The following is a 17176-nucleotide window of genomic DNA, read 5'->3' as shown; positions in this document are numbered from 1 at the left end:
CTGTTTTAAGGAGTCAAGCACAGAAGGTGAACGGTCTTCTTCCTACCTCAAGGTGACGATCTCAATTAGGTTTTGGTTCCTCCAGTCCTTTCCAAACCATGCACTGGAGGGCTCTGTGTTTTATCCCTCATTTATTGTGGATGTCTCATTAGTAACTTTCCAAACTTCTATTTTCCTTGAAAACTTAAAAATCACCATGTGGAATTGTGGCAGCCCCTGACACAGGGCTCCTGCAGCACCTGAGGTCACCTACTGGGTGAGGCTTGGCTGTGGCCTGGGGGTGCTGCTGAGGGTCTGGCTGAGGCAAGGGAGGGGCCAGAGGGGCGGGAAACTTTTTTCTCCCATTTATTTTCCGCACCACAGGAAGTTTATGACTGGTTCACTAATTCTCTACATGTGAAAGAACCGTTAGCAACTTCATTTGTTTTAATCTGCCTGTGCTCTAAAGGAAACTAGTAATCTCTGAATAAAGGATGGAATTTGGATAAATACCATTGGTCCTGATATTGTTCACTGGTCCTGATAATTCTTCACTGCGAAGGCTGTTTCTGTGGCTATTCACCCCAATTCTCTTGACTGATTTCTGTAATGTAATTTCAGGAAAATGGAATGTCAGAGAGAGATTTGTCATTATGGTAGCTACTAACAGAACTTTAAATCTGAAGGGTTACTACTTAGGCACATATCTCGTTAGAGAATGATTTAAAGGGTTTTAATATACCACACCTTAAAAAAAAAGGTGAAAAAGAAAAAAAAATGATACCAGCTTACAATTCATTTATAGTACTAGACACACAAATACAGCTAAACAAAAATTATCATAGGGGCCGGCCCGGTGGCTCAGGCGGTTAGAGAGCTCCATGCTCCTTACTCCGAAGGCTGCCAGTTTGATTCCCACATGGGCCAGTGGGCTCTCAACCACAAGGTTGCCAGTTCAATTCCTCAAGTCCCGCAAGGGATGGTGGGCTCTGCCCCCTGCAACTAAGATTGAACAGGGCACCTTGAGCTGAGCTGCCTCCCGGATGGCTCAGTTGGTTGGAACGTGGGTTCTCAACCACAAGGTTGCCGGTTTCGACTCCTGCAAAGGGATGGTGGGCAGCGCCCCCTGCAACTAGCAACGGCAACTGGACCTGGAGCTGAGCTGCGCCCTCCACAACTAAGACAAAGGACAACAACTTGACTTGGAAAAAAGTCCTGGAAGTACACACTGTTCCCCAATAAAGTCCTGTTCCCCTTCCCCAATAAAATCTTAAAAAAAAAATCATAAACTGAAATAAAGATAATATAGAGTAAATAATTCCTAAAGCATAGTTTGCCAAAGTTTGGATGGTTTCTCAAAGATATAATATAAAATCTTAATTTTTGAAGGATTTCTTTTTAAATAGGGAAAAGTTATTGAGGAGCATTTTAAGGTCAAATATCCTTTTGTGGTAAGTTAATTCAGATGCATGGACTTCTGCCAAATTTGTGCAGCACAAGCTCGACATTTTCTAAAGTCACAAAATTTCTTGGTACAGCACAGGAAAAAGAAGATAAAGTAGGAGAGCGAGCGGTTTCAAATTCAGTCTTAAGCAGCAACATGTTTGAGATGCAATCAGAAAACCAAATGTTTCACCTAGGACATGCAAAAAGCAGTGGATCACCAGAAAGCAAAGAATAAAAGCTGCAAGCAGAAGCAGTAGGAAGACGCCAGGCTTGTAACAAGGTCTTATTGACGCATACCATGCTACTAAACTAACTCCTTTAGAGAAAAATAAAGTATTTTTCACATTGAGGTAATAACATGTACTTTTGAGAATAACAAAGTTTGCCATGGAGATATATATATATATTTTTCCAAAACAGTTTTTGGCTGGCCTGGTGGCTCAGGCCGTTAGAGTTCCACGCTCCTAACTCCGAAGGCTGCCGGTTCGATTCCCGCATGGGCCAGTGGGCTTTCAACCACAAGGCTGCCAGTTCAATTCCTCGAGTCCCGCAAGGAATGGTGGGCTGCGCCCCCTGCAACTAGCAACGGCAACTGGACCTAGAGCTGATCTGCGCCCTCCACAACTAAGACTGAAAGGACAACAACTTAGAGCTGAACCGCACCCTCCACAACTAAGATTAAAAGGACAACTTGACTTGGAAAAAAAGTCCTGGAAGTACACACTGTTCCCCAATAAAGTCCTGTTCCCCTTCCCCAATAAAAAAAAAAAAAAAAAAAAAAGAAGAGCAATTCCTTATCCTAAAAAAAAAAAGTTTCATTTTCTGAAATAATTGACTATTTCACTGATAAACTAAAAAAGAGTATCACTTGTCTTAATTTTGTTTTTCCAGTCTTATGTCCTGTAATATTAACTAGCTTGAGAGTAAAATATCAAAAGTTAATGGAAGGGCCTTGGCAATAAGCTTCTCCTATGCTAACCTTCATTATTTTTGAATTTGTAGATTTAGAACAAAATTACAAATATATTTATTAGTAAAGCAATATAAAATTTAGTTTTTTTCTGAAGTTTGTTGAAAGAACTGAATGAATATTGGTATTCTTCCAGTTCAAGTATTATAGACAACACTTTTATTCATTCGTAGGTTGGGCACTTGCTCCTTTCCAACACGCATATTTTTTTTTTTTAAAGATTTTATTGGGGAAGGGGAACAGGACTTTATTGGGGAACAGTGTGTACTTCCAGGCCTTTTTTCCAAGTCAAGTTGTTGTCCTGTCAATCTTAGTTGTGGAGGGTGCCGTTCAGCTTCAAGTTGTTGTCCTTTCAGTCTTAGTTGTGGAGGGCGCAGCTCAGCTCCAGGTCCAGTTGCTGTTTTCTAGTTGCAGGGGGCACAGCCCACCGGCAACCTTGTGGTTGAGAGGACGTGCTCCATCAACTGAGCCATCCAGTTGCTCAGCGGCAGCTCAGCTCAAGGTGCTGTGTTCAATTTTAGTCAACACGCATATTTTTAAATGTAGTTCCCAACAACCTGAGAATACACTTCATTTGCTCTTTAGCCTGCCTCTCTTGATACGTAAACAATATATCAGTGTATCTGCTAATAAATACAGTTCACACAACTGAGAGAATCCATGGGATGTAAACATTGCAAAACAATGGTATTTAGCAGACTATCTTGTTGGCTATAAGAACATGGTACTAGCCAACATCTCGCTGAAGAAACTGGATTAATTCATGTCATTCAACAAAGTGTTTTAGATGTTGGGACTATGTAAGAAGCCAAAAGTATGATATGTCCTCTACTAATGTCAAATCTAATCAGTGGCACTTTAACATACTTCAGATGAGGATGGACACACACACACACACACACACACACACGCGCTGTGAGATATAAGGAAAATAAAACTGCATAACACTTGATACTTCAATGGCTTCATTCCTAAATCCCCCAAAGTTACACATTTCCCCTTTTCTTTCTTTAAGAGCCTCTGAGGACAAGTTTGAGAAGCACTGATTTAAATATACTAGATAGTAAGTGCTCTTCAGAGTTAGTATTAGGTAGCAGGTTTTGATGAGCAGGTTTGGACTGCAATTAAGATAGACATTCTAAAATTAAGCCACGAAGGATTACGTGAAAATATGACCTGTAATTTGACACCATTAATAAAACAACACTTCACAACTAGACTGACATTGACACATTTTCTTCCCATCAAAAGTAGCTACATGGCATCTTTCAGGTAAGTTTACAAAAATTTTCTACTTTTTTTTCCCTTTATGTCAAGGAAATCAGAAGCAGGGATCTGGTTTTCCTGCAAATTAGTGACTAAGCAAAGAACTACTCATATTCTAACCCTTTTTATGCTCTTAAACCAGAACTACATTATTTACAAAGATAAAAGTCACCCCATTATACAATGGTCACATTTGGCAAATGCATGAATTGGAGAGTAATTTCCTTTGAATAAATTTTCTAAAAACTTAAATCTCAAGATGTATAGTTTTTATCAGAATAAAAACTTTACATCAAAGCAGAAACTTTGGTAATGGAGTGCCTTTTCATTTTCTATTAGGAAAACTGTTAGCATGCTTTCACGACCAAAGGTAAAACAATAATGAAAATAACTATGCTCAATCATTTCATTATGTGACTTTTGGAAGATGATGAATTTGTGAAAAATTAAGGCAACAACATAAGTCACGTTATGAGTACGTCAAAGAATTCACAAAAAAAGGTAGAATTCTTACTCTCTTTAATCACTGAATTTCAGCTTTTACAAGTAATCTTAGAACAATTCAGGTAACTAAGGTTTTGGGGGGAAACAGTTCTTGTACATGAAGAACTATTACATGCTCCATTTTTCTGTAAGTAACTCTATTGGCTGGGTTAACAAACACTGTCACAGAAACGAAGAAATTTTTTAAAGCCATAGATCACTGCATTTGTATTTACGAAAAGCCATAAACAGACATGCATTTCTCCTTTATGGAGAGGATCTACATAGATGTTTGAACATTAAGGCAGTGACAAATCTAAAACATAGTGAAATCCTAAGTTAAGGCTTTATGTTTGTTTTGAAACCCATATTCATAAGCAACTGTGACCAAAGCAAACTTTTAATCTACCAGGTCGAGTTCATCTACCTGGGGTACGTTATGTATCCGCTACCAACAATTCTTCTATGGAATAGGAATTAGCAACACCATCAGGTAGTCCTCTCTTAGGTTTTATTTTGAGGATTCAGCCTTCATCAGCACAAGCACGTGCCACAGAAGGAACAGAGCATGTTTTGATAAACTTGGAAAACCTACAGGCTGCACTGATTTTCTCTTGCCTGAAAGTTGGCCAAGAATCAAGAATTCAGGGTCTCCTAAATACAGAAAACCCCTCAAGCATCCTTGATCACGCTCCCATCTCAAAACATAGATGTCTTTGATTATGGAAGCCATCGGTCTCCACCTCAGTTTTCTTTGGAGAAGACTGGTGATATCACCCTCTCTAAATAAATAAATAAACAAACAAAATGCAGAAGGTGAATCTATTCTATCATTACTATCCTCAAGGCACAAATAATATTCTTGCTAGACCAATGTCTTTCCTTATTCAAGGAAAAGATGAAAGGTGGATGAAAAGAAGATTCACTTTAAAATAATTGTGGATTGCACTCTTCCCTTTCAAGCTTATGCCAAGTATTGAAATTTAGGGAGGAATGTCCTTTTTCCTTTCCATGATATATTTTTTTAACATTTAGAGTGACAAAACTCAGATCCAGCCTGGGGGTGCACTTTGACAAACAGCTCTGGAACACCATCCTGGCCTACTGGAGCGTCTAGGAGGGGATGTTTGTAGCGTGCACTCCAGTAGGAACCAACAGGCGTGGTTCCACAGCCACGACTGTTATTTAGATAAGACGCATCACTATTTACACTAAGGGCTTGCTGCTACTACATTAAGCAGTAATTTTACAGTGACTCATCTTGTGAGGAAAGTATTGTACACTTACATAGGTATCAATAGTTCATGTAGAGAAGGGATGGCAATGACCACATGAAAACTGTCTGAAAAGCTAAAGGCAGATGTAGTTTTCCTTTGTGTCTTCAAGTCAGAAAGGAGATGTCAAAGCAGCAGGCAGCATGAGTCTCGAAGCACCTAAGCAATGGCGTTTAATTCTGATGATGCAGCATCAGATTTCTTTAGATATTACTATCAGGAAACAGGAATTTCTAATACGCACTGTTAAGAATATTTTAGGTGCAATTTAAGTAAGTCACACTTCTACTAAAATATTTTGAAGATTTCAAAAGTTTGTACCCTAGTACCTGTTAAGCTTGGCTTCAGCTAAATGGCTAGATGGGTTTTAAAGGTGTGAAATTCCCCCCCCTTTTTTTTTTTAAAGATGGGAAGACTAGCTGTAAAGGGCAAATGTAGGCAACACAATACAATTCTTTTTAGATCAACATCTTACTTTATAATACACTCACATTTATACACAAATTTCATGTTTACAAGTACAAACAAAAAGCAAAGAACCTCAAAGAATCGAAGCAACTGCATATCAACTACATTCAATAGAGTTAATACTGTTGTCCCCATTCTCCATTTTCTAAGTCCAGAAGGAAATTGTAAATGCCATCCCACACGTGGATCCCCTTTTAGAAGTTGGAGACTGTGTGTAGTTCTGCACAGGTCTGGGTTTCTACGGAGCTGAACTGAGATTCCATTGTGTTCCAGGCCAAATCGGCCAGAAGAAAGTCATCCATTGCTGTCTGCGTTTCATTGCTGGTGAAGAACAAGCTCCCCAGGGTTTCAAAGCCAGAATTCATGGTCTGTGTTTCTGCACTGTTCAACTGCACCTTGCTTTCTAGAGCAGGTATGTTTTTAGCAGCGGAGATTCCTTCAGTTTGGGTCTCTGTGTCAGATGAATCAGTACTCATGGAGAAGCTGGAGTGTTTCAGAATACTTCCCAGAGGCAGAGGAGGGCTACTGTCTAAAAAGAAGTTTAAGTCTGTCTGTGTCTGCGTGTCAAACATTTCAAGGCCTAAGAAATTAGAATTTCCCCTACAACTGTAGGATTGGGCAGAGGAGTCTGCAAGTAAGAAGTCAGTTTGGGTCTCTATGTCTAGCGATTCTAAGGCTGGCTCAGTGGTCATGGTGCTAAGCTCACTCTCTTCAGTTTGAGTCTGGATATTTGAGGCTGAAAAGAACTCTTCAATATCAAAATCGATGGCAGGATTCTGGGTTGGGCCAGATGCGAGCTGGGGGTCAGGTCCAGTATTCGTGTCCGACAGAAGACTACGATTGTCCAGTGTCTGACCAGGCAGATTACTTGATAAGATGTTTTCTAAATCACTTAATAAATCTATAGTTTGGGTCTGGTTATCTGTCATGTTCTGTGAAGGAAGCATACTGTTCTGTGCACTGAAGTTTATAATTGGTGCAGATTTCTCAATATCTTGATTTAAAGTCTTAGGGTGGCTCTGAGGTAACAAATCATGAGTTACAGTCTCTGCTACTAAGCTGCTGCTTATAATATTGTCTGTAGAAACACCGAATGATGAATGGACACTCTCAAAAATGTCTCCACACATTACAGCTTGGTCCATCTGTACTCGGTCCTCTGTTGGACTCTGCATTCCACTGGTTTGAGTTTCTCTGGAGATTCCACCTGACTGGAAACAAGCATCTAAAAGCGCATCAGTCTGAGCAGCTATAGATGAAGTTACCTTAGAACTTGGCAAAAAGGTTTGAGTATGAACACTAATGGGAAGGGAAACTTGAGAACCAAACGTCAAATCAGTTTGAGAACAAGACGACACAGAGGAATCAGGGCTCACCCACTGTGCAGAAGGTATAAAGTGTTGTGTGGCATAAGACAGATCTGTCTGTACATTGATGGAAGAAATGCTGTTCTTTTGACATGTGTCCCCTAGTTCTTGTAAAGAATTAGACGAAGTTTTACCCAAGTTCACTTGAACACCTGTACTAATTGGCTCAACAGCAACAGGATTTACAATTTTTGAAAGCGGGAGGCTCTCCTTAAGAGAGCAGGCGTCTGAATCAAGGCCGAAGATCAGGGTTCCTATTGACAAGGGCAGTAAGTGCACAGCACCTGGGGCAGAGCCCTGATGATCGACACCTAACACCACAGGCTGGGCCGAGGAGTCAGCTGTAGGCACAAACACAGGCACAGGAGAAAACTGCATGACGGGCAGTTTAACCAGAGCCACTTTGGGCTTTGGCAAAAGCAACTTCTGAGGATATCTTGTTGCTGTTGTAAGAGTCTGCTTTCTGGCAGTGGAGCCGCAAGAGTCTTCAAAAGAAGCTACTAGCTTTATTTCTGAAGTTTCTAATTCTTGAGGGTCTGGTCTTGGGGTTGGTTGGTTACTCACTGATTCAATGGTCTTACTGGACAACTTCTGGTTGTGCAGGCAGTTTTCCATTTTCTTTTTCTTACTAGGTGGATCCCTGAAAATAATGACAGAGTGAATAAAAAGTGGTCAGATTCAACCCAGTGAAGAGAAATCCCTTCTTTGGCACTCTTTGGGAAATGGGCCTACTATGTGGTAGGTAGAAGTTCAGAAACATGCAAACAGGGAAGGAGGAAGCATAAAGCTCTAAATACTGGAACTCAGATCTATAAGCACAAGGAATTGAGAGATTATACAATGTAACTTTTATCACTTCTAAAGTAGGAAGCTAGTAACCCAAATATAAATAGGACCTTTGAGATGAAGTAATTTCATGATAAGGGATCCTCAAAAGGAGTTTGCAGAAAGAATAAGGAAGAACAACTGGGTCAAGTAGACATGAATCCTTTGTTAGCACTGCTACCATTTCCGAAAGTCACCTTCTTCCATGTCACATCTTTTCTCCATTATTTCTCCTTTCTTCCTTCACTCACGTCTTTCCAAAAAGGTTAATTTGAAACTTCCCACAACTATTGACTTTTGGGCCACCATTTTTTCTCTTTACCTGTGCTCTGCAGGGATCTCATGGCCAGTTCGGTAGATGTGGGACTGTAACGCAGTTCTACTGGCATAGGGACAGCCACACGTGCACTGGAAGGTCTTGCCACAATCCTCTGCGTGTCTTTTCAAGTCCCACTCAGTGCCATATGAATTGCTGCATTTACTACATTTATGCTTCTTTTCCGCGTGCATTTTCATAAAGTGCTGGGAAGAACACAAAGGGATCAGAATGAAAAACTGCAACTACTCAAAACATTTCAAAAACCATCAACATACCCAAATTAACCACGATTTTACATGATAAAACATAGCAGTCCAAATCAAAAGAATATAAAAGCAGGCAAACTGCAGTTTATCATATGCTTCTCTCTGTCACTTTTGCTTTGTGAAAAGTGGAGACTGTTTTGGAAACAATCCATGGTGCCGGGCATTTAGGTTCTGATCTACAAATAAGTGCTGCAGGCAGAAATCAAAGCCTTTGCAATGTTTTTCACGGGACCCCCTCCGCAAACTGTCAGGAAAGTATTTCAGCCTCCAATCTCTCCCAGCCTTGAATCACCTCTTTTCCTGGTTGCTGTGCCCCTCCCTCCTCTTAAAATAGCTGCTTCTGAAATTTTTCTTTTCCTGAATTCTGCAGTTTCTTATTCCCTTGGGGGAGCATTTTCTTTGCGCCTTTGCTTGTCTGACCTCGGAGGCATACACATTCACACAAGAGATCTGGATGTCCACATTTTCCCATTCTTTGAATTGGTCGTCTTCTCTCTCTCCGAATCTACTTCAGGACATCTTCCCTCCAGAACAAGCCACAATTCCCTTCACTTGCATTACACCTTACTTACTTTTTCCAACTGGAACACTCTTAGGCAGCTGTCCTCACAAGCAATTTTCTGCTCAATTCTCTAGTTATGTTTGGTAAGTAATTAGAAGGCACATTGGATTTATACCATCTGCATTTCATCCTCAGAGAAGTATACTTAAGTAAAATACCTGTTTTACGAGAGAAAATTGAGAAAATGGTCTGTCAGGGCCTCTAGGGCATCCTTCAATTGGACAACAGTAGAATTTCGGTACAGTTTTCAAATCTTTTCTTATTGTTGGATTTACTATGCCATCCTGCAAAAGAAAAATTAATTATTTTCAAAAATACCCAATAGAATGGGCTGGGAGTGAAAACAAAGAATGACTAAAGATGGGAACAAGGGATCTTTTTAGAGAAATGAAAATGTTCTAAAATTGGATTGAAGATGATTGCAAAACTATGTAAATCTACTAAAAATAATTGAACTATTCACTTAAAATGTATAAATTTTATGATGTGTAAACCATAGCTCAAGCTATGTTCTTTAAAAATCTTCTGTCCATTCCTTTAAAATGACTCATTCTAAACTTATAATCTCTGCCCTTGTAGATGAAAAAGGGGCTCTGTAATAAATCTAACTGAAAGGAACCTCACAGGGGTGATCCTATCATAAATTCCTAACTGGGCAGGTCATGCCTCACACTTATAAGTGTCCTAGTAAAAGGTTCTTTGCCTTAAGCAAGCCCTGTCCATTGTTTTTGTGCATCTATGTTAACACACTTAGAAATGCTTTTCAGATCCCTCAGCAGTATAATCAAGAGCACATAATCTTATTAACTATCCTATAATCCAATCATAAAGATTTCCCCGCCTTCATGCAATCTTCCTTATGTTTCATCCTTAATTCCAAATGTATGAAAGAAACTGCAAACTATCATTCTGGGAAGCATTTTTCAGACTGTTGACACTTTGCTTCCAGGTGAATCCTCTGGCTCAAATAAATTCTAATAAACTCAGATAAAATTTTTCTGCAGGTTTGGATGTTCTTATGTCAACACCTTAAAGCCAACTTCTCTATTCATGATATATTTACAGTTTCTCAACTCAGGATTTCTATATCATCCTTAATTCTTCCCTTCCCTTTTATCCCATCCCAATGTCTTAGTGTGAGCTCCTGAAAAAATCTTTGGTTGATGTAGGCCTTCCTGCGAAACAGCACTGTGACTTTCTCTGATCATCACACTTCCCCCTAAAGTAGCTAAAGCTAATTGACATAACTTTTGTATAGCAGCTTCAGTATAGGCAGCACACTATGTTTGAAATTTAATAATCATTATAATGGCCAGCACTAACATAGCTTTTACTACTGTGCCAGGCACTGTTACAAGCATGTGGCAACAACCTGACACTGTTCACTTTCTGGCTTTCTGAGGGCCAGCTCCTCAGCTCTTGCTGTCACTACCACTCTTCCCTTTTCTGGGCCTTCTTCCCGTTGGGTCTGAGATAATAAGCTCAAAGGGTCTTTTGGCTGAGATAAAAACAGGGGAGATGAGAAATGGTGATGGCACAGTAAAACATGAATTGCAGTGAGAAAGTGATGTTTTGTTCTGAAGTTCTATACATATTTAAGAACAAAATTTACCATTTTGTGCTTTATCTTTCATGTGCATAACTGAAAAAATACACACAAAAATGCTTCATGTTTTGTGTACTTTTTTGGGTACCGGTTTATGAAACATTTTAAAATAAAAATAAACATCTCATAAAATATTTATGAAACATTTTAAGTAAAAGAATTTGAAAAGAACCCATGAGAGGAAACAATCAAGAAAACAAGATGGAAAAAAGTAAACATACAGAAGAGAAAAGCAGGAGGGTAGAACACAAATGAAGATGAGAGGGTAAAAGGGAAGAATTGTAAGAATCGTGGCCAGAATTGGGGAAAAGGGTATTATAGCTAGTCTAGCACCTGGCTGCCTTCACAGAAAGCATCCAAGAAGAAAATGAGTTTGCTTTGTCATCTTCTTATTGTAAATTTAAAATTAGAAGTCTTTGTACAAAATGGTCTATAAAGCAAGTTGGAACCGTTTCTTCTCTTTGCTTTTAGAAAACATTCCTGGCAAATCATTAAAAGCAAACCCTTGGACTGAACATAAACAAAATCCTCTACGTCATGTTTTAAAAATACATGTGCTCCTGGATAAGAAGGTTTTTAAGGGCCCTCCTGTCCCTTTCACTGCTTTCAAACACGAGGAATAAAAGAATCTCTTAACAATCAAGAAATGCCCATTTACTCCTACCCTTCCTTTCTCTGAATCACCAGCTTTCATTTCTCCACGGATCCCCCCCATAGGCAAGGCCGAACCAGAGTATGTTCTGATTTCCTTACAGGATATGGAATACAGACATGTATGCTAAGAACACACATAAAATCAAAAGGCAGCATGTACCCTCTACCATCCAGTCCCAGTCTTATCCCTCATCCTTCAGAAGGATTTATTAATCATTTACGTTAGGAAGGGAATATTCGGTTGGGGGCAAGGTATCCTGTGAAGAAAGATTAGAATAGAGTAAGAACCACACAGCAACTAATGGGAAAGGGAATAAAAAATGATCATAATCTAGAAAAAATAAAAACTAGGAAAGAAACTAGAATTATGCAAGTAGCTGTAACCAAGAGAATGAAAGGGAAAACGTCCATTGAATATTATACAAATGTGCTAAGCAGATATACTCAGACTAGCTTCAGAGCAGAAAGTAGGTGCACGCTTGACTGGTAGTGGAATCTCTGGTCCAAACACAGACTGCTTTCAAAATCACAGGGAGTCTGCAGTCAGCCCTTGTCCCCAGGCCTCCTCCTTCTCATACTTAGAGAATATCAAGTGTCGAGAGGTAATGTTTGAATTCAAGAGCCTTCTATTCAGGATCCAGACTGAGGGTATAGATTTGCCACACTGGGGCACCACTATTCGAATATGACTATTTTGTCACATAGGCTACTTTTGTTAAAGAAAAATGAACCCCCTTTCCACCAAGAGAGCAGATGCTCAAGGGCTGCTGAGCACCATGGCTAGAAAGGCAGAGAAAGGCAGGAAGATGAGCCGGTGTGACAAGAAAAACACAATGATGGTTCTGGTGGAGTTTTTAAAACTCTTGCTGAAACAGGTCTCCCTAGGTCACTCAGACGAGTCCATCTTTTCGTTGTTCAACATTTCAGTTCAGAAGGGATCTTAAGTATACTATGCTGTCTTCAGACAAGTGATTTCTGAAAAACGAATCTGACTAGAACTGGAAGAATGACTTCCCACAGATAAGCAACGGGAGGATACTTATACTCTGAAGTGCGCAAGTCCAAGTAAAGATTTGACTGCCAAAGTTGGTACTTGCCTCAAACATATTCCTCCTTTTTAGACTTATTATATGTATTGGTATCTTCAGAATTCCTGAACTTTACATATTTTGCAAACATACTTAGAAATAAACCTATTGCATACCTACTACCAAGCTAATCCGGAAGAGTAAGTGCTATCTTTATGCTTAACAGAGCTTCAAAGAGTCTTGAGAGATGCAGAGCTCCCAGCAGCAATTCCAGAGAAACGAACAATATAACCGTTGAAAAGTGCTGCTAGAGTGATGCTCAGGCCACCGCCAGGTGGGTCCTGGTCAGACTGGCAGCTTCATTTGTGCTCAGAGCTGCAGTGTCTGCCTTAGTTGTCTGTCCATCAGGGAGGGGATGACACTGAAGGTGGGTGATGGCTGTTGTACATGAGCTAAAGAGAACCAAGGGATTTGGCTGTAGAGTTCCTACAAATATAAACTCATCCACTCGAATTAAAATATGGTTAAGGAAGGATTTAGTTACAATTTAGTATGAGAGAGAAAATAGGAGACTGAAGACCATGTCCTGAGTTACTGCACTTGTGTCCTAGAAGACACCCAAAGCAATTCTGAGGAAAACTGCCGCCCCACCTGCTGGGTCTTCCTCAGTATACCTCCATGTACATTTCCTGTTTGGGGTCCCGAATCTTCCTACGAGAATGTTGTTGCATCTCTGCTCAGTTGGTGCTAAAATAGTTTACCCTTCCTGGCACACATTTCCCCTACTAGAGACTATAACCTCAACCTTTCTGCTGTTAAATTCTAATCAGAAGCTTGATTCTAAGGAAGCTTCCAAGGAGGATTTACCTGCGCACAGACAGAACGTGCACTACATGAAGTAATTTAAACTTTCTCCTGAATCAATTCAGACCATCAAAAGGCTACACATTCACAAAACTTCTTTCAGTGACTTAGGGTTTCAAATTATGTCACTGTTGGCAAAGAAAGGCTCTCAGTGGTGAAAGGGAACTTTCTATTGTTATGACTGAGAAATTATGATTTAATAGGTCTGGGCAGAGCTGAACATCTGGAATTTTAATAAGATGTCCACAGGCGTGCACTAAAGGTTGAAAATCACCTCTCTGTTTTACACAAGATGGAAGGGATGCTCAGACTACTACGTTCATATTGTACCGTGTTCGCGCTTAAAGATGATCCAAGGGGGGCAGTTTGCCTTTAGGTCTCATTCCTGAGCAAAGCTGATTTTATCGACACTGAAACTTGTATCCACACAGACGCTGACAGCGCCCAGCCAGATCTGCAGCTACCTTTTAACAACGCGGCAGGACCTCAACGCCTGAAGGAGCTATTGTGGGCGTGGTGGAAAGAACAGGGCTTTAGAACCAGAGACCAGGTTTAAATCCCAGCACGACTCAGGTTGCGTAATCTGTTTCTCATCAACAGAGTGAGGACCATACGATACGTACCTCACGAAGTCGCTGTGAGAACTAACCAGATAAATGTATAAAACGCCCGGGTCGTGACGTAAGGCGGGTAGTCCTGGGGTGTCCCAGCCTGACAGCCGAGTGGCATGACACAGTGTTTTCCTATTATTACGCGTTCCCGCTTCCTAGCTCCCACTTTCCCCGGCTGGGACTAACCATTCGGTTTGGCCCGTTTTATGTACTTGGAAGCCCCCTGCGATGCTGGCCGACGGAGGCTGGACTCACACAGCGTATTCCCGACCTCGGGCCGCGCCGCCCTGAAAGCCGGACCTGCTCCCTCGCCCGCGACCAAGGCTCTTTGTCAGCGCCAGGCCTGGGGAGGAGCCGTCCGGCGGCGGGCTCACCTGCAGGCGGTGGCTCTTGACCAGGTGCATGTTGAGCGCGGGGCTGTTGGGCAGGATCTTGCCGCAGCCACGCACAGTGCACAAAATGTTGGTCCGCACAGCCCGGGACAGCTCGCTCACCGACGGCTGGATCAGCTCCCGGGCCGGCGGCGCCGGACCCGCGGGCTGCTGCCTTGCCGCCGAGTGCCGCGGCCGGCTGCCCCTCAGCCGTCCTGGGGGTCCCCAAAGGTCCGAGGCGGCGGCGGCTCCCCTCGCGGCCGCTGGGACGGCCGGGGCATCCGAGGCCAGAGCCGCGGGACCCGCCGCCGCCGCCTCAAAGGCCGCCATGGCTCCCGCACAGCAGCCGGGCCCAGCTCGCAGGGCCCGCCTCACGCCGCTGCAACTTCCGGCACGGGGCGGGGCCGCGGGCTCATTAGCATCCGGCCGAGCCTCGACAGCCGCGGCGCCCCCTGCCGGCAGTGGACGCGTCTGCGGGGAGCCGTCGCCAGGTGAGGCGGGCAGGTTGCAAAACTTCACAGGGATTCATATGAACAAGGAGAAGGTACTGGTTCCGCTGATCCATTCTTTGCCTTCCTAGAAACTTGACCTGGCGCAATAATTGGATTGAAAAAGTAATGCGTTCAGGAACTTTACTTCCCAAAGATTAGAGATAGACCAAATGTTCAATGGCATTTGGCTATCGTTTATTTAGGGTTTACCACGTGTCAGACACTGGGGAATGCACTTTTCCTTTAGTATCTCATTTTGTCCTCAAAACAGCCATAGCGGGTATGTACTATAAGTTTTCCCCATCTTTGCCGAGAAGTAACCAAGTACGTCACGTTGTACAAATGAAAGGATTGTTATAATTGACAGTTCATTTTAAGGGGGCTGGATTTACTTGCCTGTATTTTAACTGATGACATTCGATTACTATTTGGGAGACAGTGTAGCTCAGGGCAGGATTCTAAAACCTAAGTTCCTAGAGGGACTAGGAAGGTCATGTAAATGAACATAGTAGGCCAGATATAGACAAAAGGGAGGGGTGAGGGCTACAGCGAAATGGGAAATACATCCTTTGTTGAAAGGGGACAGCTGCTACTCATCTTTGGTATCACTAGAACTATTTTTCAAGATTTTTATGTGAAAACTTCCAACTTTTATATATTAGTAGCTGTATGAGGTTTCTATTGCTGCAATAACAAATTACTAGAAACTAGTAGCTTAAAACAACAGATTTGTTATTATATAACCAACTCAAAAAGAGTCTGAAGGCTTTGGCTAGAAATAAATGAAAGAATTATTCAAGGGTCTTGGAGTTTTGCACAGTGGGAACAGAGCTAGGCAAAAACTCAGAAGTGTTCCAAAGAAAGAAAAGTTTTTATTATAGAAAGGACAGTCTTGAGAATTATCAGTCCTGCATTCTTAGTCCTAGGATTGGTCCAGGACAGTTATCAGTCAGATGTCAGGCAGTCTGGATGCCAGGTGGTCCAAAGTATGGGCCCCAGGAGGTCTGGTCATGTCCCATGGTCTGGACAGTGGATGTCAGGTGGGTGTATATGTGAGTCCTTTAGGGGATAATCAGTGTCATCTGGAGGTCCAGATTTAAATCTAGGCATTGACACAGGACTGGAAAGTTCATAAAATTTTACATTCCCAGATTAGTTAGAACTAGAATGGAATCTTTCCTCATGCCTCCACCTTCATGTTAATAATTTTAGCAGCCTGGTTAAAATGACTCCATTTTATATATTCCCCATCTTCACTCTTTCTTCATTATCTTACAGTTCTGGAGGTCAGAAGTCTGAAATGACTCTACTATGTTAAGATCAAGGTGTTGGTAGGGCTCCACTTCTTCTGGAGGCTTTATGGAAAAATCTGTTTACTTCCCTTTTCCAGCTTCTCAGTCAGGAATGGTGAGTTGAGTCCTTGTCACATCACTGTGATTTCTTCAGTAGTCACATCTCCCTGTTCTCTTCTGCTTCCACTTTCTGATTACACTGGATCCATTGAGGAACTCTCCCCATCTGCAGAGTCCCTTTGCTTGTAAGGTAACATATTTACAGGGATTAGGATGTGGACATCTTTGAGCAGGGGTGTATTCTGCCCATCAGGAACTAATTCTGATTTATAAAGTACTGTGGACCAAACTCCCCGCCCCACATCTATGTGTGGGAAAGCATCCATGGCTATTCTTCCTTTCCGCATGCTGTCTAAGAGTGCAGACTCTGGAGTCTGACTGCCTGCAGTTAATGTGGGTCCACCCACTTACTAGCCTAAGCTTTGGTATTCACTTAAGTAGCATAAAACTAGTAATGCTGCCTGCCTTATAGAATTGTTATGAAAATAAGATAATGCACATTAAAATACTTAGCACAGTGCCTGCCACATAGTAAGTGCTCAGTAAATGTTAGCTGAATAGTTTTGAAGACCCTACCTAATGTAAAATTAGATTCCTAATTAGAAAAAAATTACAAAATCCCACTGGATTATTCTGAAGCAATTCCTTTACCTAATTTTACAGGAGGCAGTATATTCCTTTGGCCGTAGAGGTCCTTAGATCTACATTTACGACTCCATCTGTTCACAAGACTCCATTTGAATACAGTATGTGTCTCTGGACTATCAAGCACATAATAGATAAGAGCTCCACTGTACTACCATTTCCTTAAGCAGGAGCCTCTGTCTGGCAGAGCCTCAGGGTGCAGCCTCAAGTGATTCCACTAATACTTGAGGCTGGGTAATGATACCATTAGCATCTTCTTGTTCCGGCTCCAGTTGCACATCCCCACCCAGCACAAGGGAAGACTATAAGCCTGTGAGAACCAACCTAGG

The 17176-nt window shown here is 41.7% G+C and overlaps 1 protein-coding gene across 2 annotated transcripts; it reads right to left on the bottom strand.

Moving 5' to 3' along the window:
- Positions 1-4180: 4180 nt before the first annotated feature.
- ATMIN (ATM interactor) lies at positions 4181-14716 on the bottom strand. Of its 2 annotated transcripts, none has more exons than XM_033128604.1 (4): positions 14363-14716; positions 9384-9509; positions 8401-8600; positions 4181-7893 (listed from the first exon to the last, which is right to left on the bottom strand). In XM_033128604.1, the coding sequence occupies exons 1-4, from the start codon at positions 14687-14689 to the stop codon at positions 6081-6083; spliced, it is 2466 nt and encodes an 821-aa protein (XP_032984495.1). In that variant the 5' UTR covers positions 14690-14716; the 3' UTR covers positions 4181-6080. The 2 variants fall into 2 exon arrangements, with proteins under 2 accessions (XP_032984495.1, XP_032984496.1); XM_033128605.1 differs by lacking the exon at positions 9384-9509 and adding an exon at positions 9236-9383 and having other exon boundaries at positions 14363-14497.
- Between the last annotated feature and the right edge of the window lie 2460 nt (positions 14717-17176).

Source organism: Rhinolophus ferrumequinum, chromosome 15 (genome assembly GCF_004115265.2).
Source record: "Rhinolophus ferrumequinum isolate MPI-CBG mRhiFer1 chromosome 15, mRhiFer1_v1.p, whole genome shotgun sequence".
Classification (NCBI taxonomy): domain Eukaryota; kingdom Metazoa; phylum Chordata; class Mammalia; order Chiroptera; family Rhinolophidae; genus Rhinolophus; species Rhinolophus ferrumequinum.
Note: the sequence above shows the minus strand (reverse complement) of the source record. Positions and strands in the feature narration are given on the sequence as shown.